At 34.0% G+C, this 21,452-nt stretch overlaps 3 protein-coding genes across 5 annotated transcripts; 1 reads left to right on the top strand and 2 right to left on the bottom strand.

The window, feature by feature from the left end:
- Positions 1–524: 524 nt before the first annotated feature.
- On the bottom strand, positions 525–2,032 carry LOC18094130 (probable calcium-binding protein CML11). The gene has a single exon (XM_006368300.3). It carries the CDS (start codon positions 1,216–1,218, stop codon positions 724–726), a length of 495 nt encoding a protein of 164 aa, XP_006368362.1. The 5' UTR covers positions 1,219–2,032; the 3' UTR covers positions 525–723.
- A 4,028-nt stretch (positions 2,033–6,060) lies between these two features.
- LOC7476814 (plastid lipid-associated protein 3, chloroplastic) lies at positions 6,061–8,605 on the bottom strand. Its single transcript, XM_024594520.2, has 3 exons — positions 7,949–8,605; positions 6,895–7,090; positions 6,061–6,642 (listed from the first exon to the last, which is right to left on the bottom strand). Exons 1-3 carry the CDS (start codon positions 8,548–8,550, stop codon positions 6,331–6,333), a joined length of 1,110 nt encoding a protein of 369 aa, XP_024450288.1. The 5' UTR covers positions 8,551–8,605; the 3' UTR covers positions 6,061–6,330.
- A 5,667-nt stretch (positions 8,606–14,272) lies between these two features.
- On the top strand, positions 14,273–20,264 carry LOC18094129 (homeobox-leucine zipper protein HDG5). 3 transcript variants are annotated; one of them, XM_024609607.2, is made up of 12 exons: positions 14,273–14,426; positions 14,934–15,175; positions 15,291–15,457; positions 15,837–15,954; positions 16,401–16,583; positions 16,750–17,223; positions 17,426–17,524; positions 17,673–17,885; positions 18,058–18,226; positions 18,518–18,786; positions 18,917–19,012; positions 19,219–20,264. In XM_024609607.2, exons 2-12 carry the CDS (start codon positions 15,035–15,037, stop codon positions 19,702–19,704), a joined length of 2,415 nt encoding a protein of 804 aa, XP_024465375.1. In that variant the 5' UTR covers positions 14,273–14,426; positions 14,934–15,034; the 3' UTR covers positions 19,705–20,264. The 3 variants fall into 3 exon arrangements, with proteins under 3 accessions (XP_024465375.1, XP_052307938.1, XP_024465379.1); XM_024609611.2 differs by having other exon boundaries at positions 14,290–14,632; XM_052451978.1 differs by lacking the exon at positions 16,401–16,583.
- The last annotated feature ends 1,188 nt before the right edge of the window (positions 20,265–21,452 follow it).

Here is a 21,452-nt window from a genome sequence, read left to right as displayed (position 1 = left end):
TGGAAAGAGGGTAAATCTGCTCAAACTGTTTCCAACACTGATTACCTCGCATGGTACAATACATAAATCGACATCTCACTCATTATCAACATTTTCTTGCTATGCAAGTTGATTCCTTCTTTGAAAAGCGCGAAACACCAACTACTATTCTTTTGTGTTCAAGCTGTCTTTTAATCAACCAAACTCTTAAGAGGATATGGCGAGGCATTGCATTCATGTTTCAGATTTTATAGCACAAGTTGCTGAATGTAATGCAGTTGGAAAGCATCACGTCATCAGTGAAGTTGCAAAATGTCTTTTCATCCATTTAATCATCTTAAAAGAGTTGAAAAACACCTTTTTGCGTGGTAAAGTGTCAACAATCACACTGCTGAAGAATTACGGTGGAGAAGAAAATATAAAGAACAGGGTGTCAAGAGTGTACCTTGTACCTACTGAGATGATAAATCCTACCAGGATAACAATTAACAAAGCAGTCTACCTCTTCAAAGTTATGCTAAGTAAATCCGGATTCACTCTGTTGGTTTGTTGAATTAAGATTAATTTTAATGGCGCTAGGCACATTTCAAGCAGAATCCCATATTCAAAGTGTAGACAGCAATTCAGCATTCCACGCAGTTTCATACAAAACAGAAGATCATTTCCCAGAAAAGCTAGTGGCTTTTGAGAGTGATATGAACCAATCAAACAGAACAGAACATACCAGAAACAACATCAGTTGCTTCAAACCCAAGAATTATCAAAAGCAGCTGATGTGATTGCCTGCGAAAACTCCTCGAAACTTATTCTTCCATCCCCATCCGTGTCTGCCTCCTTGATCATTCCTGTCAACTCCTCTGCGGTAAGGGCATGCCCTAGTTTTGCCATCGAATGCGCCAACTCGGCTGCTGTAATAAATCCATTACCATCTCGATCAAACATCTTGAACAGATGCTTTAGCTGCTCCTCACTATATGGTGACTTCTCCGGAAGCAGCTCTGGTGCTACCAGAGCCACAAACTCTGAGAATTCAATTAAACCGTTGCTGTTTGTATCTGCCTTCTGAATTAAGGTTTCAAGCTGATCTGGACGAGGTTTTAGTCCCAAGGACCGCAAGAGTGAGCCTAACTCAAGCTGCGTTAAGCTTCCATCATTGTTTCTATCAAAAGAACGAAATATCTCACGTAGCTCGGCGATTTGCTCATCATCTAGCTTCACAGCTGGTTTCTTGTTGCTCATATTGTCAACAAAAAACAAAAAAACTCTCTTTTCTACTTACTTTCTTCACAGTTTGTATCTTTAATTCTTAGCAAATATGATCAACTCACTATCCAGCTATTTATTGGAATAGTAGTGTCCTAACACAAAAGGCTATATATAATACATTTGAACAAAGAAGAAGAAAAGGGGCAAATATTTGGCAACTAATGAATGCCCAAAAATTTGCAGTATGAGAAATTCTGTCTGGATAAAATAATTTTCACCTCTTTTCTTGATATGAGGGTTCGAGTCATGCCTTTCTTTCTTTCATTTCCAAGATTGATTCACTTCTATCGTACTCCCATTGTATATGTATCAATTGCAAGCCCCCTTTTCTCTCTCTCAACAAATCTTGGAAATGGATGACTTCTTTTTCCGTGACCAATAAGAAGAGATTTGAGAGATCCAAGATTGCCTTGATGATCGTTCTTTCTTGCCTCCACTTTAGATGGATCCTCACCCAACCCAACGAAGGAAAAAGAAAATAATAATAAAGAAAAAACAAGAGGGGAATAAGGAGCCAAAAATTGAGAAACTTTGGTGATGCTTCTTTGTCTTAAAATGATGAACACGTAGTATATGTTGAGACTTTTCGTAATTTTTGTCAGTTGGTGAATAGTCAACTCCAACACCATAGACAAAGAAGCATTCCACGAATCAATAAATGGCGAATACAGATATTCCATGAACTTCGTTTTTATTCATTTATTTTGGTGTTTGCGATGTAGAAATCCAAAGCGGCAAAAGAGGCAGCAATTCCGTGATTGGTGCAAGTCTTTTTTGCTGGTTTAGCTGCAGTGTCACATTCTCCTGGCTTTTGCCAGCCCTTATTTTTTTTTTTTTTCCCTGTCAATTAAATCAATGCTCTTCCCTTTGTTGGGCAATCCAAACAAGTGGGGATATTTGCATACAAGGGGGAATGGAAACAAATCATAATTTGGCATTTGGCATTTTGCACCAATCAAAGATTTTGCCCATTTGAGCATTTACCAGAAAAGAAAAAAAAAACATTTTACTAAAGAAGAAATTGGATGCGGCGAGGATAAAGCGTGTAATGACTAACGAGTGAGGGTATGCAGAAGGAATGTGGGGGCATGCACCGAGGACGGTGATGTCGGTTCGGACTTAAATTATTTGGTTTTGAGGACGACTCATTAACAGTATAATAATATTAATCATTGGATTTTTTAAAGGACAAATGCAATAATCCAACCTAGCTTGTCTGGGCAAGAAAATTTTAAATAACTAGACATGTTCGTCCTCAAGAAACAACAAGAACATGGAAAAAAAAGAGAGGATGATGGACGACTATAAACAATAAATTCGTTCGTTCGGTGTCATGGTTTAGTTATTTACTAGGCTCTGGTCGGCGCTTCGGTTTGGATAAATAATATATAATTACATTAAAAATATAAATGTTTTTATTTGTATAATCATGTGATGAAATATTTAAAATGATAGTTAAAAACTTGATTAATAAATCAAAATAAATTAATCAATCACCATAAATATTAGTAAATAAATAAAAAATTAGTATGATTTATTCGACCAAGCGATCAAATTGATAACCTTACTTAAATGTGATTTGATTAAAAAATAAAACACCTTCATTAATTTAGTCTTGTCTAACTCTATCTTAAACGTGAAAACAAAAAATTGCCCAATAGTTAAATTGAAAGAAAAAATCAAGGGAATGATATGAAAAAACAACGACAAACTGTATCGACCAGGGTTAACACACAAAATTTACAAACAGGATAATGAACACGACTATAATGTGTTAACCCAACTAGATAATTTGTCTTTTTTTTTTATTCCTTTATTCTCTTCTTGGTTGGACATTCATTAGGTTTTAATTCACCACAACCTGGGTTAAATTTAGAAGTAAAAAAAAGAATTATAAAAGAATTTAAGCTAAAAGTTTAAAAATATATCATATTATATTGATCTCAGTCAATTTTAAATAACAAATAAAATTTAGAGTCCAATTCAAAACATGATACTAATTAGGCATAATTCTTTTAAAAAAGTTGAAGTATGAAATTTGAAGGAAAAAACTTGGAATGCAGAATTAAAAAGAAAAAGAAAAAGGAAGAAATATTTGAAAAAAATAATAATTGAGGTGCTTCATTGTTCATCATATTGTTTTTCAATTCTTTTAGCAGAGAGAATAACTAGCTTTATTTCCCATGCTTAGCTGCAAGTTAAATAAATAAATAAAAATTAACATAACAAATGCAACTCATATTTTTAACACTGACAAAAGAGAGATTGACTCTCATCCTTCTTCTTTTACTTGTTAACCAAACAACTAAAACAATAGCAAATCATCCATCCTCCACCTATCCATTCTTCCTCGCAAATATAACCTAAAACTTTGAATCTGTAACTCTATTAAAAAATTAACAGCCAACAGTCAGAGCATAGCTACTCGATAACCAGACTGCTTGGTCAACGGTAACTCATGCATCCCCGCGTATAGGTCCCATTTTTTTTTTACATGTTGTGCTTGGTTAACGGTAAACTCCTTGAAATTAGTATTACATTAACTAGTTTACCTATGTTGTGCTGCGGGTAGATTTCAATTTAATTTCTAGTAAAGAAAAATAAAAGTTACGAATTCATTCTACAATATCATAAAATTTCTTATTTAAGAAATCATTTACTTTATTTTATACGTTTTCTTTTATTTATCTTTCAAGTTAATTTTGGTGGCTAACCACGTATGATTTTCATTTTTCATCTATAATTTAAGAGGAGAATATATTCAAAAATAAATTACAACAATCTCTTTCAAATACTAGTATTTGACTCGTGATTTGTCACAAGTAAATTTTTTTTAAAAAAACTTGGATATACAAGTTATTTTGATATGTTTTTTTATATAAAAAAACACAAAGTGTAATAAAATAAATTGATAATCATCTATGTAAATAATAATAAAAAAAGTTGTTAATAATAACTAAAAAAAATTAAAAAAATTAAAAGATAAATATAGATCTAGATATTCAATCCCATAAAATGAGAGATTTACTTATTTATGTCTACTAAGTTTGTTTATTAAAATCAATAAAAAATAATAAAGATAAAAACACATGAAACTAATTGAATAATATAAAAGAAAAAAATATTGTGCAAGGCCGAACAAATTAGAAATATTATTTTAGAATAAATATTTTTTAATAAAATAAATCTCATCTGTATAAAATAAAATAAAAATTCATCAAAAATTAAATACAATTTTTTTTTTTAAAAAAACCTTTTATTAAAAAAAAACATGCAAAACCCGTGCCATAAATTATGAGACTCGAATAAATCGATAGAAAAAAAATTAAAGATAACCACAAAATCATTTTAAAAAAATAATGTAGAATGATAAAATCATAAAAAGAAATGAAAAAAAAAGATGCTGAATCACATTAATTTTTCAAACCCGTGAGTCGGTGTCATTACATCAGAAGAATCACAAATGAAAAAACCTTAAAGCCCAATCCTCAATAAATCAAAAACCAAAAGATGAAATCGAAAAAAAAAATCAATCACAAAAAAAAAAATATACCTAAGAGAATGATAATGGAAATCGAGATAAAAATAAATTAGAGGGCATAAAAAAGATTTAAAATGAAAGGTTAAATTGAAAAGAAAAAAACTTTAACAAAAGAAAAAAACTTTAACAAAAAAACAAGGGCTAAATTGAAAAAAATAAAACAGCATAAACTGTGGTTGAATAATAAAATTGAAAACCAAAAAAAAAAATCAGAAACCAAAAGAATAAGAATTGAGTTGAAAAAATAATTTATGACAAATTGCAATTTAAAAACTATATTGAAAACATAAATTTTTTATATAAAAGAGATAAGAATGAAAATATGAGATCAAAAAGAACCGAAACTTAAAAACCAAAAGATATGAGGACAAATATGTACTTTCTCTAAGAAGAGAAGAAAGAAGAAGAAGAAAAAAGAAAGAAATGACCACAGTTGACAAACCATGCCAATTTAACTTTGAAATATTTTATAACACATTGGATAAGCAAGAGAAAACAAATCCAAATAGATCCCAATTCATAAAACCATGCTAACATAACTTACAAAGATGAAATTAAAAAAAAAAATTAACTTGAATGATAGAAGTGCAAAACAATAACAATCTCAAGGACATGAAAGGAAAATATTAACTATGAACTTTGACGTGAACTAGTAAATTAGAGAGGATGGATAGGAGGTGGGTGTACCGTAAAACACCCATTTGCATGCTGCAGAACATTTGCTGTTTTCCCCCCTATGTTTGTCAATACTAAATTTTCTGCTGTCGAATTCTTGTTTTCAACGGCTTTGCTTACCTTCCTACCTCACAGCTTTATGCAGTACAATTTTCTCAAAGAACACAGAATCATGTCTAAAGACTTAGCTCTGGAGACTTCAAACGATAACGAAACTACACTAGAAAGATCTGTTCTAGGCATTGCATAATTTTAAAATAATTGGCAACTGTTTATTTTTTTACCACCAAGAAAACAAGAGAGTTTTAGTGAAGCAAATAAATAAAGTTTTGTTCACAGAACTGTAATAAAGATGCCTCATGTTGAACTCCTCAAACTTAAGTCAGCTAAATGAATGTGATGCTATTTGTGTTTTTCGAGTTATTAGGCATCTAGAATTCGTTTATCAGTACCAAAGTCCTATATTTGGCTCAGCAGACAACCATACACATGATAGGCAGCCAATTCATTTGAGTACTGCCTGCCCGTTTTCATTTTCATCTTAATCTCTTAAAACTAGAGGATGTTCCCATACACCTCCTGCCTAATTACAACAGCTATTAGGCATTTTAATATCATCCTTTCTAATAATAATTTTACTTGTATTCCACTCAAAAGTAGAGATACTCGTTTAGAAAATGTGTACTCTTACAATTATATTGGATCGGGGGGTTTCAAAGTAATCTCTTTTTCTTGGCCTCCCAGAAACTACAATCTAAGCATCTTCTTCGTCATTTAAGCCATTCCCTTTTCTACAAGGTCTAGTATAGAAGAGAAGACACTGTACATCCACATTATATAGCACTTTGCAGAATGTACCTGGCTAATGGCTACAGTTCTAGAAGAGGACTTCCTTCTTTAGCAAGAACAAAAAGACCACCATCCCCTCTTGAGATACGGAGATCCTCATCAAGGTAGGTAATAAGAAGCCAGGAGCTTGCTTGTTTGCCTGGAATGGGTACCTTAAGTGGTGGCTGGCCAGAAATGGTTCTTCCAATATTTGCTGCTGCCTCCTGCAGAGGATTGAGAGATTGCTGGACAGGAGACAAATTGATCTTTTGCCCAAATAGTTCAACATTTTCTGGGAGATCTATGTTGGAATTTATTTCCGGAGGTTGCAGTGTACCTTCCTTAAATTCAACCTGAGCATATTGAAAGTAGAGGAGACTAGTAAAATTTAGTTAAACCCTTATGCCAGAAAGTTGAAAGCGGGGAATTTCAGAAACCAACTCTTCACAGCAGGGGCCACAAAGCTTAAACTAAAACAGTATCTTTCCAATGCAATAATTTCTTATGCTTTCTTAAGAAGATACTCTATTACTGTATTTTTCTATTTTCTGTTCCATTTTTTTTAACATCAAAAGCCACATTGTTTCAAAAGTTTTAAGAAGTACCTGTATTCTTGAAGGAGTCCGAACCTCAAAAGTTGCAGATGCGCTAAAAGAGAAAGTAGCAAAAGGGCTTGACAATGTAGTTGAGTTCACAATAGATAGATTGCTGGAATCAATTGTTTGAGATATGCTTTTCACTTTCAATAAAGGTGTAGCACCTGCTGCCAGAAGTGGCAACAGTTCAGAAAATGCAGTATACCTGTCAGTTATAAATCCAAATTAAATAACAGATTCATAATTAAAGACGGTGTAAATGACAAGAAAATATATGAATTTTGTCAATTCATCAGGATGCTTGCTACAATGTTTTCCTTCATGTAATTGAAATCACCTGCAAAAATTTGCATTTACACAAACTCTCCGGAAGCATACAATAAAGCCACAGTTCCATCCAATTGTAATCCTCATACATTTCATTTTGTACATGCCGACATAAAGAGTGGCAAAGAAAGCAGCCTTATTTAATAATCTTTAGGACAAACAAAACACACATTTTATGTGGTGTACTTTCAACAAAAGATGATGCTTCCCATTGGTTCCATACAGATGGGCAAGCTGGTCTTATTGTGCAGCACACAAATCGATTAAGTCCGTGTAATTTTGTCAACAGAAAAAATGACTATTTGTTCTTTTCATTTCAAGCATCATAGCAGTTTCAGAAACCAGCTTTCCATGGTACGAGAATCCTAATTAACTTGTTTCCATCAGAAACTCTATTCTATAACTTCAATCAATCTCCAATGGACTGGTTCAAAGTGCCCCTAAGTAGAATCCCAAACTTGAATTATTGTCGATTCAATAAGCATTTGAGAACCATCAATAAGTCTTGGTATTCAATTTCATCTTAATTTAGCTACCAAAGTAACCAAACCCTCAATCTCGAGAATAACTAAAAAATACATAGATTCCAAATCCCAAAGTAGTCTCCTTTCCAGCTATAAATTTCATTTCTACTAAACAATTTATAAAAAACACGAACAAAAAAAAACACAACATACGATAAAAAAAAAAAAAAACTTCAAGAATTGAATTAACTTCAATAAACTAACAAACTTACACCAAGACCCATTTTCCATCGAGCACACCAGTAGTATCCACAGGTGCCGAAGTCGGGTTTACAGCCTCCAACTGATTAACCAGCTCTAAAACTTCAGCCCGGATCTCCGGGGTGGCCCGAAACCCAAATTCCGTTCCGTAGACCGTATCTACCAAACACCTCTTCAAATCCTCAATCCTCCCATCCTTCTCCACGACCACCGCACTGCTGGTACTCGGTGCCGCTGCGGTGCCATTTCCCGCGGCAACAAATTGCTCCCCCCACTCGTCATCATTTCTCGTAGGATCCGAGTCCGCATCTTTCGGGTACTCGGGCTCGGGCTCTGCCTTCTCGCCCCACTCGTCAGTGATACTTACTGGAGTTGGGTTTGGTTCCGGATCCGGGTCAGATGACGGAACAGAGGAGGAGGTGCGTGTGAGGTGGGTAGGGAATCTGGGTTGTTTAGTAATTTGGGGATGGAAACGGAGAGTTTTAGAGGATTTGCAGGAGAAAGATAGGGATGGTAGTTGTGGGGATTTGGAGAGAGGGAATGGGTTGTTGGGGTTTATGGAAGACGAAGGGGAGAGGAAGAGGGAGGAGTGTGAGGTGAAGAAGAGTGCCATTTTTATTTTTTTTGAATTTTTTTGTGTGTGATTTTGAACTTTGGTGGGATTTCTAGTCCCAAAGGATAATAAAAAATTTGTTTTTCTTTTGGCGTTTTATTGATTTGTAGTCCCATTATCAACTATCGTTCAAGACGGAAATAAAACATGTTTTGAAGTCTGAAAAAAAAAAAGGATAATTTTTTTAATTGATTCTTCTTTTTTATTAAAAATTAAATTTTATAATATATTTTAATTTATTTTCTATAAAATTTTATCGATTTCATAATTCGGGTTATGGATTTAATAAATTAATTTGAATTGATAATTTATTTTGATTTTTTTTTAATTTTATTATTTAATATTAAATTAATTAAAAATTTAATTTTATAATTTATATATATTTAATTTTTTAAAAGATATTAAAAAAAAATACAAATCAATAAAAAGTGGTATGTGGATCTCCCTCCACAGCACAACAAGAGAAGGATTTGATGGTAAGGTAAAGGGGAAACAAGAGCATTTATCTTTGAACAAAAAGCCCATCAAGAGAAGGATTGAAAGCCCACTTGGGAAAGTAATATTATCAACACTCTTTTGTTTACTGACCAATGTTGTTTTTCTTCTCCAGGTCTCTATAAAAGATGTGCTTTTAAGAAATAATTAATAAATAAATAAATGGTATTTGATTCGGAGAGGAAAATCTCCCATAAGAGTATCATATTTTTAAACTTCTACAGTAGTTTGAAATTAATTCTCAATTATAATTAAATTTAATTATAGTGTTTAATTTAAATTTAATTCATAAATAAATTGAATTTATATATTTTAAAAAAACAAAACTCAATTCATTTTATTTTTTATATTAATCTCATCATTTTTATTTTATTCCTTCAAATATTTTTAAATAAAAAAGATAGGTAAACGAGTATTTTAGGGAAGTTGGTTTTAACATTGGTTTTTTTTTCTAATATAGTAAATCATAGAGGTTGACATCTAATTTGTTTTTATATAATTTCTAAAGATTCAATTCTATTTAAAAATCAATTTTTTATATTTAAAATAATCTAAATGTTCGATATTTTGTCTTTGGAAATCTGATCATATTCTATGTTCTAACTGTAAGAAGGACGAAATGGAATTTAAAGAATTGGAGGAGGATATATTACTCTCATTAATCAATGATGGGAGTATTTTTGTTTTTATATTTTATAAGTGTTTTTTTAAATAAAATTATTATTTATTTATTTTATTTAAAATTAATTTTATTCGGTGTTTTCGTATTATTATATTCTAATATTAAAAATAATATTTAAAAAACAATCATTGATGTAATTTCAAACACCACACGGAATCACTCGGTTCAACTTTTATAAAACTTGGGAAATGAGCTTTCACAGCAAGCTGCAATGGGATGGTTATGGTGCCACGGGGGATCCAGCGATAGATATTTTCACGTCTTGTGGCTTCCATTATCTTCTGATTACTTGTCGGCAATATTCATATAAGATGAAATTTGGACTTTCCGGTACTGGGGGGTTAGACTGGTGTGTGCGTGTGTGTACTCTAAAAAAATGTTATCTATATATTAGTAGTTAGATGGTTAGCGTGACGCTACGAGCTCACTTTTTATTTTCATTAAAAATTAGATCTTGATATCGGCAAGACCCGAGGCTATTTTAGGTCCTGCACTGGGCAAGATCTAAGTCTATTTTGGATCCTGCACCGCCTATGACATAAGACTATCTTGGATCCTACACACAACAGGATCCAAGGCAATTTGGGTCCTGCACCCGACTTCTGTACATTGAATGATCGAAGGCTATTTTGGGTCCTCTATCTTGAGTCATGCACCTAGTACGAAACAAAGACTATTTTGAATGCTATTTTGGGTCCTGCAGTCGGCCAGACCCAAGGTTATTGTGGGTCCTACAGCCTGGCCAACCCCAACGCCCTGGCTTGACAGCCCTAGCGTCAGATGTCGACAGCCTGAGCTAATTAATTATAATTAATTAATACTTTTAATTACAATAAAGATTATAATATTTAGAATACAAATAATAATATTAAACTTATCCGAGCAAAGTTTATACATTAATATTTTTTTAAAAAAAAATTTAACAATAATAATAATGATAATTTTTATTATATATTTTTTTAATTTTCTTCTATTCTTAATATTAATACTTTTAATTACAATAAAGATAATAATATTTAGATTACAAATAATAATATTTATCATATTAATAATAATATTGAACTTGCCTTGCCAAAATTTTTACAGTAATAATTTTTTTTTGAAAAAATTATTAACAATAACAATAACAATAATAATAATTGTTATTATATTTTTTTTTCATTTTTCTTCTCTGTAGGGTCTGCCGATCCAGCTGCGCGGGTCTCTAAACCCAAGGGCTGTGAGAACATACCTCGGCGGCCGGATCTACTCCCAGTTCGTGGATCTACTGGTCTAGCGCTTGGGGCTACACACTCGCTCTCCTTGGGGCTGAAGCCAGGCGCGCGGGTCTGCCCCTAGCGCCCAAGGCTAGACAGACCCTGCACCAGGTGATTGTAGCTTAGGGCGCGGGCAGGGGCGCGTGGCCTGCCCAACACCTAGGCCTAGCAGCCCAAGCGTCAAGTGTCTGCAGCCCTAGGGGGCGTGCCTCCAACCAGACGCTTGGGGCCTGCAGCCTCACAATACCCCCACTAAACAATGCAATACACAGTGAAAGAACTCACAACCTACAATAATCGCACTACAGTACAATCCACATGAAAGTACTAGCAGTGCACAATAACCTGCGCTATATAAAACATCGATATTTTTAGTTATAGTTAATACACACACTCCATCTCATATTTATTGGCCTTTGTCAGTTTTGAAAAGTTAGTAAAAATTAATTTTGGTCAGCCTTTTTATATTATTTTTATGGGTTTAAAATAAAAAAATTAAAAAAATTAAAGTTTATATTTTTTTATAATTTTTTTATTTAAAAAAAACTAGCGAACATTTTGTTACACATACCTTTGAAAAGTCAAAAGGGCCATTTATTGGAATAGAAGGATCACTCAATACGTGAAAACAAATATTAAATGATTTGCATTTATTATAATACTTTAAAACGTGTGGGATTTTTATTGTATATTTGTCATTGTATGATATTTTTTTTAAATTTGGTTCTTAAACTTTGTTTTTGAATGATCAAGTCCTATTTAAGGAGCAATTAATTTCAAACTCTTATAAAATGGTGGGATTGGAAGAGGGGGGATCAAAATTAAAAACATGACAAACATGGGTGACATGTCATAAATTTTAAAAACATTCACTTTGGTCCTCTAACTTAAACAATCACGTAAATTCTATAATTTTAGTCTCTTGAAATTGTTCCAAATCTATTTTGGTACAAAAGTTTGTTCATGTTATTTTTTGGTCCCTAGTTGAGAGAGGAGAGAGAGAGAGAAGGTCGTCGAATTCTAGTGGTAGAGAGAGAAACTTATTGATGACATCGATTTAGACCTCCAAAATAAAGGATTTTTGTGTCAAATTGTTTCAATTGATGAGGAGAGTTTATATTAGGTATTTTTATACCTTAAAAGTCTGTAACAAAACAGATCTGAGCTCGGCCTGATTTTTGGTTTTGGGTCGAGTTCGTTTTATGGGGCCATGAATGGGTTTGTCATGATTTCTAGGGTGTTTTATAGCTGTTTTAGGTCAAAAATAGGTTGCAAAACTGGTTTTTAGGTTAAAAGAGCACAGGCCTTGATTTTTCAACCACCATAGTGGCCGAAATCTAGACAAAATAACAGGCGGCGCGTTGTCTGTTGCTGGCATGATTGTCAGATCCAAGGCGCTTGGGTCCGACATGATTACTATTAAAAATATAACTTTAAAGAATGTAATTGAAAAGAAATAAAGCGACGTGATCGATTAAAAAACTAAAAAAATGGACAAAACCTCCTCCTTTTATTTTGTTTGGAGGACCTCTTTTAAATAATATTGATTTTTTTGTCATGCGTTTAATTTTTAAAGAAGTTTTTATGGTTCATCTATGATTTTTTTTTTATCTTTTATATAGATAAACTATGTTTTTTAAAATAAAAAATATTTATTTTCATATAATATTTTTAATATGTGTAGCCTTACATGTTATTTTTTTTTTATTCAATCAATTCAATGTCTTATTTTTCAAGATTAAATATCTTGATTTATATTTATCTCTCAGTTTTTCAAGTTTTGTTTTTAGATATCATTAATGACTATTTATTTATTTATTTATTAGCGCACATAATTCTTGATTTGTTTGATAATTTGATTACATGTGTGCAAAATTTAAAAACCTTTATATATTTTTTTATAAAAAATAAATATATTTAATCTGCAACAGAGAGTAAACAACTATGCTAGTTATTATTACTACTATTTTAAGAAGTTGGTGATTTGCTTTTACTCGCGTAGCAAATTGCAAAGATATTTCTGTATAAAGTAGCTTTGGAGATATCTTTATCTAAACTCAAAACCTCTACCAATTTGAGCTTCAACTCATTAACCAAGATCAATCCTTTAACAAGCATATAATGCAAGAAAGTTTTAAAAGGAAAACGACAATAATTTGTTGGTTAATTATACTGAGTTTCTTTTTCTTTTTTTTTTGCTTTATCTCTGTTTATTTGTAGATTGCACTTATGTCCTGAAATTTATATATTCATAACATTTTATATATTTATTTTAACATGTAAAAAAAATCAACAAAAAAATCAATTTATTTATAAAATTGTAATTATAATTCATTTGGTTTTTGTTTATTTTTCTCTTGCAAACTCTATGTTTTTTTCCCTCCAACTCCTTGTCATTACTGTGAAATTTCAATTTTAAGATTTTATCTCCCAATCAATTTAATCAATAAATAAAAGAAAAATATTATTCTATCTAACTACCTAGAATTAGAAAAGTTCTTAATTGAAAAAGCGACAATATCATTAGAAAATAAATGGCTTGTGGCGGTTATAAAGGCATGGAATCATATTGATCGGGCATTCTAAACATTATCCACCTCAGATTCCATTTCCATTCAAAAATATAAATTTGATTGCGTTTGGAAATATAATTGTAACTGTATTTTTAAAAAAATTAATTTTATTACATGTTTTGAATTGTTTTGATAAGCTAATTTTAAAAAATAAAAAAATATTATTTTAATATATTTCAATACAAAAAACAACCACAATCACAACCCAATCACACTGCAAGCCCACATGAGAGAAAAATAAAATCATAACCATGAAGTCATTTGAAGAGGGGGGGTGGAAATGTAGACTGGACCCACTTGGCTCACAGAATTGACGGCTATGATTTATTGACCCTTCCTTTGACTTTTCTACTAGCTTTCTATAGCTAGCCTTTTGTCTCTCTCTGTGCATTGACTCCTCTTTTAAGTTTTAACCCAACCCAATACTCCATCCAATCTTAATTACCATAGCAAGTGGTAAGAAAAAAACGCACAGCACGCCACAACGCGTTCTCGTGCAGTACACGAACCAATCAAAAGACAGACTCACTCACAAATGTGGCAAGTTCACATTGGGAGCGTGACATGGGAAAAGGGAAAGGTTTGACTTAGGGATTTTAGCTTCGGGGAAAGCATCAGTATTGGCGTTTGATCGGTTTGTGTCAAACCCTAAAAGAGGAAATCCCAACATTAACCCTGTATACGGTGAAACGAAAAAGCAGCCAATTTATGACAAAGGAACAGGGACAGAGGAAGAACAGTACAGGAAGTAAAGTAATAAGCAGACAAGTGAGAGAGTGAGGCTTTTGGAATCAAAAGGGGAGAGATTTTCTTTCGAACTCTTCAATTCCCAAAATTCTAAAGATCACAGCAAACATATTGTTGTTGGTGGTATTAATTCTCACCATGTCAATTTTTAACTCTTTTCCGTTTCATTTTGTTTGAAGCTTCCTCTTTCCTTTTTTGTTTTTTCTTGACAGCTTCTTTGATTCTCATTCTTCATGGCGGTTTCTGTAACTCATAGTTACAAGCCTTTGAATTTCATTTTTTCCACAACTTATTATTATTAGTTTTTTTTTCTCTTCATCAAGTCAAAGGTATTATATACGTACGTTGTTCAATTGGGTGTTAGAGAATCGTCACGACATTCTCTTGCAATTCAAACCTTTCTCTTAGAAGATTTTAATTAAGCTTTCATATTTCAGCTTCTTTCTTTTAGCATTTATGTCTTTTCTGTGGGGTTCTCGTTGTTTTAATGGTGTTACGAAAGCCATAATTAGGTTCGATTGAGGTTCTTTTGCACACAAGGATTTATCTTTTTGCTCGCACATATTTTCATTTTTGGGTACACGCTGGTCTTTAATTCTTGATAAAGATTTTCCCCTTTATGTATGACAGGCACGACCTAATTTATATGAACAGACAAAAACAACACCATAACCTAGTTGGGAAAGAAAATCGGTCTCATCTCTCTTCATATTTCAAAGAACCAAGCAAGAATGTTTGGTGATCGCCAAGTTATGTCAAACATGGGAGGGAATGTAGTCTCCTCCGATACCATCTATTCGTTGCCGATCGAAAACCCTAGCTTCAACTTCATGTCAAGCATGCCTTTCCACACTCTCTCCCCCATTATCTCTGTATGTCCAGACTCTTTGATCTCCATATTTCTTTTATTTTTTTATTTTCTGTTTTCTCTCTATTTTTTCAATCAATGGAAAATTAGTTTCGCACAATGTGGTTTGTTTTGTTTAGAAAGAAGGAAACGGGCTAGTTATGCCAGGTAAGGAGGAAGTGGAAAGTGGGTCTGGCTGTGAACAACTTGAAGAGAAGTCAGGGAATGAGGAAGAGAGCAGCGAGCAACCTCCAAAGAAGAAACGTTACCACAGGCACACTGCACGCCAGATCCAAGAAATGGAAGCGTATGTTACTAATTTTTGCACATCTCTCTCTCTAATTTTTCTTTATCTTAAATCTATGAAAGAATATATTCCTCTCATAATTTTTCTTTCTCGTGCATCAAAATTGCCATGCAGAAAAAGCTCTTTACCTTGGTTATCTGTTTACAAAATCAATATTTTTCCAAAAAAAACTAAAAATAGCACTCTCCCTTGATTTTCTATCTTGATGCAAAATCTTGTTGTTATTCTGTATGAAACAACCCCGTTATACATTGAAGAATATTATTATATAAGCAAAATTGATTACTAACTTTCTCTCTCTAACCATTTCTATTAAATCTTATTCAAAAGTTCACCGTTTTTATCATACGATAAAAATAAAGGAAAGCTTGTTTTGCAGCATGTTTAAGGAATGCCCACACCCAGATGACAAACAAAGAATGAGACTCAGCCATGAACTTGGTCTAAAACCACGCCAAGTCAAGTTTTGGTTCCAAAACCGCCGTACCCAAATGAAGGTAAACATGGTTAATTACCTCTCTCTCTTGGACCTTTCACTTTCATGGAAACCCTTAAATGTCCCAGCTCTTAATGAAGCCGTTGATTTTATTTCAAGAAGGCCCGCCGTCCATTACCAACTAGTGTTTTACCAAGCCATCGTTATGAGCATTGTAGCAAAAGGATCGCATTTATAACCTTGGGCGACTGGCTCATTGCTTACAGTCACATGCCCTACCATATCTGGCTAGATATACAGTCTGTCTTCATTAATAACCCTCTGGAACATGTAATGAAACCCTTACCTGCACATGTGCTTCCCAAAGAGTGCACAGCATTAATAATGCTATATGGGAGACATTTAGTGCTGCAGCGTCGAAGTAAGTCCACTAGGTTTCTTCGAGTCTAAGTACTAATGATCGATCGATGTTTGTGTACATTCTTTTTCCCTCACCGAATTTAATAGGCACAACAAGACCGATCGGATAATAATATACTCAGGGCAGAAAATGAGAGCTTGCAGAATGATAATTACAGGCTACAAGCGGAGTTACGAAATCTTATTTGTCCCGATTGTGGAGGTCAAGCCATGCTTGGAGAAATTCCCTTTGAGGATCTTCGACTTGAACATGCAAGACTTAGAGAAGAGGTGAAATTTTCAAATGTTGCTCTGAATATAATAATAACATGTTAATGACCTAATATTTAAACATTCACTTTTAGCTGGCCAATTACCAAATAATCATAATCAAATACATTGCAAATTCTAAACTTTGGCTGTTGATCAATGAATCTTAAATTACAATGTTGTTCAGTTGGAGCGCGTTTGTTGTATTGCTTCAAGATATGGCGGCCGGCCAATCCACTCAATGGTACCGGCTCCTGCTTTTGTTCCCCCTTCCTTGGATTTGGATATGAGCATATATTCAAGGCCGTTTCCGGAGTCTTTGGGCACTTGCATTGATATGATGCCTATGCCTATGTTGCCAGAACCATCTTCCTTTCCTGAGGCTGGTATAGTATTAATGGAGGAGGGAGAAGGTCTTGCAATGGGGCTTGCATTGTCGTCCATGGATGAACTTGTGAAGATGTGTAATGCAAATGAGCCTCTTTGGATCACAAACAATGAGAATGGAAAGGAAGTGCTTAATCTTGAAGAGCATGCGAGAATGTTTCCATGGCCTTCCAATCTCAAACAGAACTCTAGTGACATGAGGACTGAAGCTACTCGTGATTGTGCTGTGGTTATAATGAATAGCATTAACTTGGTTGATGCTTTCCTGGATGCTGTAAGTCCCTCAATTTCAGAAGAACTTCTTTATACTCATTACATGAGTATCGAATCATTTTTCTTAATTAATTTGTAGCACCTATCGGTATATTCTACAAAAGAATTTTTTAAATTCACTAACCATCTTATCATATATTTTTTTAAAAAAAAACTTTTGTAAAGGTAATTTAAGCTGATGTTGATTTTGTACAAATTGTTAGAATAAATGGATGGAGCTGTTTCCCTCCATTGTTGCTAGAGCAAAAACTGTTCAAGTTATAAAAACAGGCGTTTGCGGTGCAAGCGGTTCCCTTCACCTGGTATGTATGGATTTGATGCTATAATTTTTTAATTCCCACATTATCTAGTATTTATTATTGAACACTACAAGTACCAGAAATTTCTGTGATTTAGCTTATTTTCTGTTTTCTAGATAGCTTAATTATTTGTTACTTGTTATCTGAGCAGATGTATGCAGAATTGCAAGTTCTTTCCCCATTGGTGCCAACTCGAGAAACACATTTTCTTCGCTTTTGCCAACAAAATGTAGAGGAGGGCACTTGGGCTATTGTCGATTTTCCCCTCGATAGCTTCCACGACAACATCCGACCTTCCTTTCCCCTGTACAGGAGACGTCCGTCCGGCTGTGTAATTCAAGACTTGCCCAATGGGTACTCAAAGGTATGCACCAGCCTAAATTTTATGCTTTTATTGTTTATTTGTTTCTTGGTGGAGGGCCAGATGACAATCTTTGATAATTAAGCTCGATTCTCCATTAAGTCGATTTTCTTGCAACTTATGCCCTCGAAATTGACCAAAAGTTAATTTTTTACACTTGCACATCTCCATACAGTTGACATGGATAGAACATGCAGAGATAGAGGATAAGCCTGTCCATCAGATATTTAGCCAGTATATCTATAGTGGGATGGCATTTGGAGCACATCGCTGGTTAGCAGTCTTACAGAGACAATGCGAGAGAGTTGCAAGCCTCATGGCTAGAAATATCTCTGACCTAGGAGGTAAGAGGTTACAATTCTATATTTCTTCCACTACTTGAAATTAATTAAGTTCACTAAATGTATTTATCAACTCAAGTATTAAGCTGCATTTAACCTTGTATTAATTATTTTAATATTAGTTATATAATTGTTATCGATTTTGGTATTTGATACCCCATACCAAAAAGAAAACATTATTTCTCCTTTGCTGCTTCCTAAATGCACGCTTTCATGTTATAGCCAAAATTAGTTCCAGTATCTGCTTAACTTCCATTAATTCTGAACACTTCTATTCCTGGTATATATTCACAGTAATACCCTCTCCTGAAGCACGGAAGAACATGATGAGACTGGCTCAAAGAATGATCAGAACTTTTAGCCTGAATATCAGCACTTCTAGTGGCCAATCATGGACAGCTTTACCCGATTCCCATGATGGCACTGTTAGAATTATCTCAAGGGAAATCACGGAGCCTGGCCAGCCTAATGGGGTCATTCTCTCTGCAGTATCCACAACTTGGCTGCCCTATCCTCACTTCCTAGTCTTTGATCTGTTGAGGGATGAACATCGCAGATCTCAGGTTCTAGTGGACGCCATAAAAAAAACTCTTTTATATAGTTGATCTTTTACTCTCTGCACTTATGATAAATTGTTTGTTTCTAATAATGGTCCTTGTAATAATTAATTAATATGTATATTATGCTGTGTAGCTGGAAGTTCTTTCCAATGGGAATGCCTTGCATGAGGTTGCTCACATTGCCAACGGCTCTCATCCAGGAAACTGCATCTCTCTTCTTCGCATCAACGTAAGCCTTTTCTTCCCTGCATTATAATCAATTTAATAATACATACATCATTTTCAATTTCCCTCCTTTTTTGTTAGTTTTTTTATTACCAATAACATAAAAAGTAATAAAACTGCTGAATTAAACCTCTGTACTGAATTATATATATGCAGCGAGAACTTTATCTGTATACCATTAAATAAATTTGTATACTTGCATGTATGTAGGTCGCCAGCAACTCATCACAGCATGTAGATCTCATGCTACAAGAGAGTTGCACTGATCAATCAGGCAGCCTTGTCGTGTTCACCACCGTGGACGTTGAGTCAATTCAGCTGGCAATGAGCGGCGAGGATCCATCATGCATTCCTCTACTTCCACTAGGTTTTGTCATAGTCCCAGTAGAATCCAGCAGTAGCACTGTCAGTGAAGGCAATTCAATGCAATCTAATTCTGAGGATGGAAATGGAAATGGACATAACAACTCAGGCTGCCTACTGACTGTGGGTCTCCAAGCCCTTGCAAGCACTATTCCATCTGCAAAGCTCAATTTCTCCAGTGTCACTGCGATAAACAACCATTTGTGCAACACAGTGAACCAAATCACTGTTGCTCTTAGCAACAACACCACCACCACTAGCAGCTGCCTTGATAACAGCAATGCTGTAGGGTCTTGCAATGAGCCTACAGCTGCACCCAAACAACAAGTTTAGGGTTTTCGCCGTGCAAATTACCTTGAGTCTCCCCTCTTCTATCTCTCTCTCCCAGAGAAACTCCTTGCGCATTTTGGTGGTTACAACATTGGACATTTCACAAAGAGGACTAAGGGATCATTTTTTGCTAATCCCTTTCTATTGGGTTTGTAGAGGGGAGATTTCAGGTAATTAGTAGGAAAGTAAAGGCTAGGATTGCAAATAAGTTACCATTACTGTAATGCTAGTAGAAGTAGTGGTAGTTCGGTAAACAAGAGACTGCGAAGCTAATTCGGTCAGTGGGGTAGATTTTATGGGAGATGAGAGGATGGTTGTGCCATAAATGGCAGAGATATTGGGCTGTGTAAAATTAAAAAAATAGAGGGATAATAGAGGGGAGTCAAGAGCGCACCAAGATGTGACCTTTGCTTCCTGGTAAGGCCTTTCTCAGTGTATTATTGTTATGAAGATGGGGCCTCACCAGTCAGCAAGGGTGGTGGTTCGGGTATTGACTCCTGCTTGCCGGTCTAAATTTTATGCTGTTTCGAATTTAATGCCACTGAATGAATTGTTTTTCTTCACTTTGTTCGCATTTCTCTATTCTATTTACTAGTTTTAAAACCCGGCCGACAGGTTAACCCGACACTCGATTAATATGTGGTTGGAACTAAACTGAGTTTATGAAAATAAAAGGATGTGACGTAGCGGAAAGCTCTAGAAGAAACAGGTCACCGTCTGCTTCGAAAAATAATAATTATTCGAATCCACGAACACAAGAAACGCTCGATTCCACGAGCCAAAGAATAAGGTTCTCAAAGAGAAAGTTTATTATGCCAATTCAAAAGTGCCTTACAATGAAAATAAACAGCCTTTATATAAGCTGCACATCCTAGTTCAACTAGGACTTAACTGTTTAGGAAAGAAATAACTGAAATAGGAAAAGAATACTAGAGTCCTGAAGGTAAATAAATTTTGATATTAAAGCATAAATTAAAAATCCTAAAATAGATTGGAGAAAGCCAGTTGCAGCTCCTGATTTGTCTCTTCGGGGTTGTCTCTGCAATAAACTGTTGTTGCTGGTTTTGCTGCAGTTAGTTCTCCCTTCTGCAATCTGTTATTCCAGCTGCAATCGGTTCTACATCAGGATGTTAATAATGAAGATGATATTTGATTTTTTTATATATATTAAAATATTTTACTTGTTTAATATTTTAAAAGTTTGTTTGTGTTGAATTTTTTTAAGTTAAAGTTTTTTTTAGTCTTGAACTATTTAGAGATGTTTTAGATTTTAAAATTATATTTAAATGGTTGATATATATTGTGTTTGTATTAATAATTTAAAGTTTGTTTATCTTGAATTGAAATTATATATATAAAAGTTGGGTAGTAGAAAGATTCAAATCCATGATACAACAGGCAGCATGGCGAAAATTACAGAAGTTTGGAGCTACAAAGAAAGATGCGAAATTGCAAGTTATTGGTGTCAACTTTATACATGTAAAATTGTGATTTGAAGTGAAACTGGCGTTTTTCTATATACATTGCCTTTTCTCTTTATAAGGCATCATAAAGGGAAGAAGCTGCTTCCAACACTTTGCCAAAGAGAGTAATAAACCAAGTTCCTACAATTTATTTATTTATTTTTCCTAACCACAGAATCTGTAAATGTCGACATCAAGATTATCACTTAAATCTCTATCTAGCTCTCTCTCTCGATAATTAGGATTAATATCCTATTTCAAGCAATCGTGCACTTTGAGAGGAGATTT

This window comes from Populus trichocarpa, chromosome 1, assembly GCF_000002775.5.
Source record: "Populus trichocarpa isolate Nisqually-1 chromosome 1, P.trichocarpa_v4.1, whole genome shotgun sequence".
NCBI lineage: Eukaryota > Viridiplantae > Streptophyta > Magnoliopsida > Malpighiales > Salicaceae > Populus > Populus trichocarpa.
This window is presented reverse-complemented; position numbering and strand designations above follow the sequence as displayed.

Excerpts from the sequence above, each read along its gene's own strand:
- LOC7476814 (XM_024594520.2), bottom strand. The coding sequence starts at position 8,550 with ATGGCACTCTTCTTCACCTCACACTCCTCCCTCTTCCTCTCCCCTTCG. Across the intron at positions 7,091-7,948 it reads GATGGAAAATGGGTCTTGGT|GTATACTGCATTTTCTGAAC; the intron begins GTAAGTTTGTTA and ends TATAACTGACAG. Across the intron at positions 6,643-6,894 it reads GGACTCCTTCAAGAATACAG|GTTGAATTTAAGGAAGGTAC; the intron begins GTACTTCTTAAA and ends CAATATGCTCAG.
- LOC18094129 (XM_024609607.2), top strand. The coding sequence starts at position 15,035 with ATGTTTGGTGATCGCCAAGTTATGTCAAACATGGGAGGGAATGTAGTC. Across the intron at positions 15,176-15,290 it reads CTCTCTCCCCCATTATCTCT|AAAGAAGGAAACGGGCTAGT; the intron begins GTATGTCCAGAC and ends TGTTTTGTTTAG. Across the intron at positions 15,955-16,400 it reads ACCGCCGTACCCAAATGAAG|GCACAACAAGACCGATCGGA; the intron begins GTAAACATGGTT and ends CGAATTTAATAG.
- LOC18094130 (XM_006368300.3), bottom strand. The coding sequence starts at position 1,218 with ATGAGCAACAAGAAACCAGCTGTGAAGCTAGATGATGAGCAAATCGCC.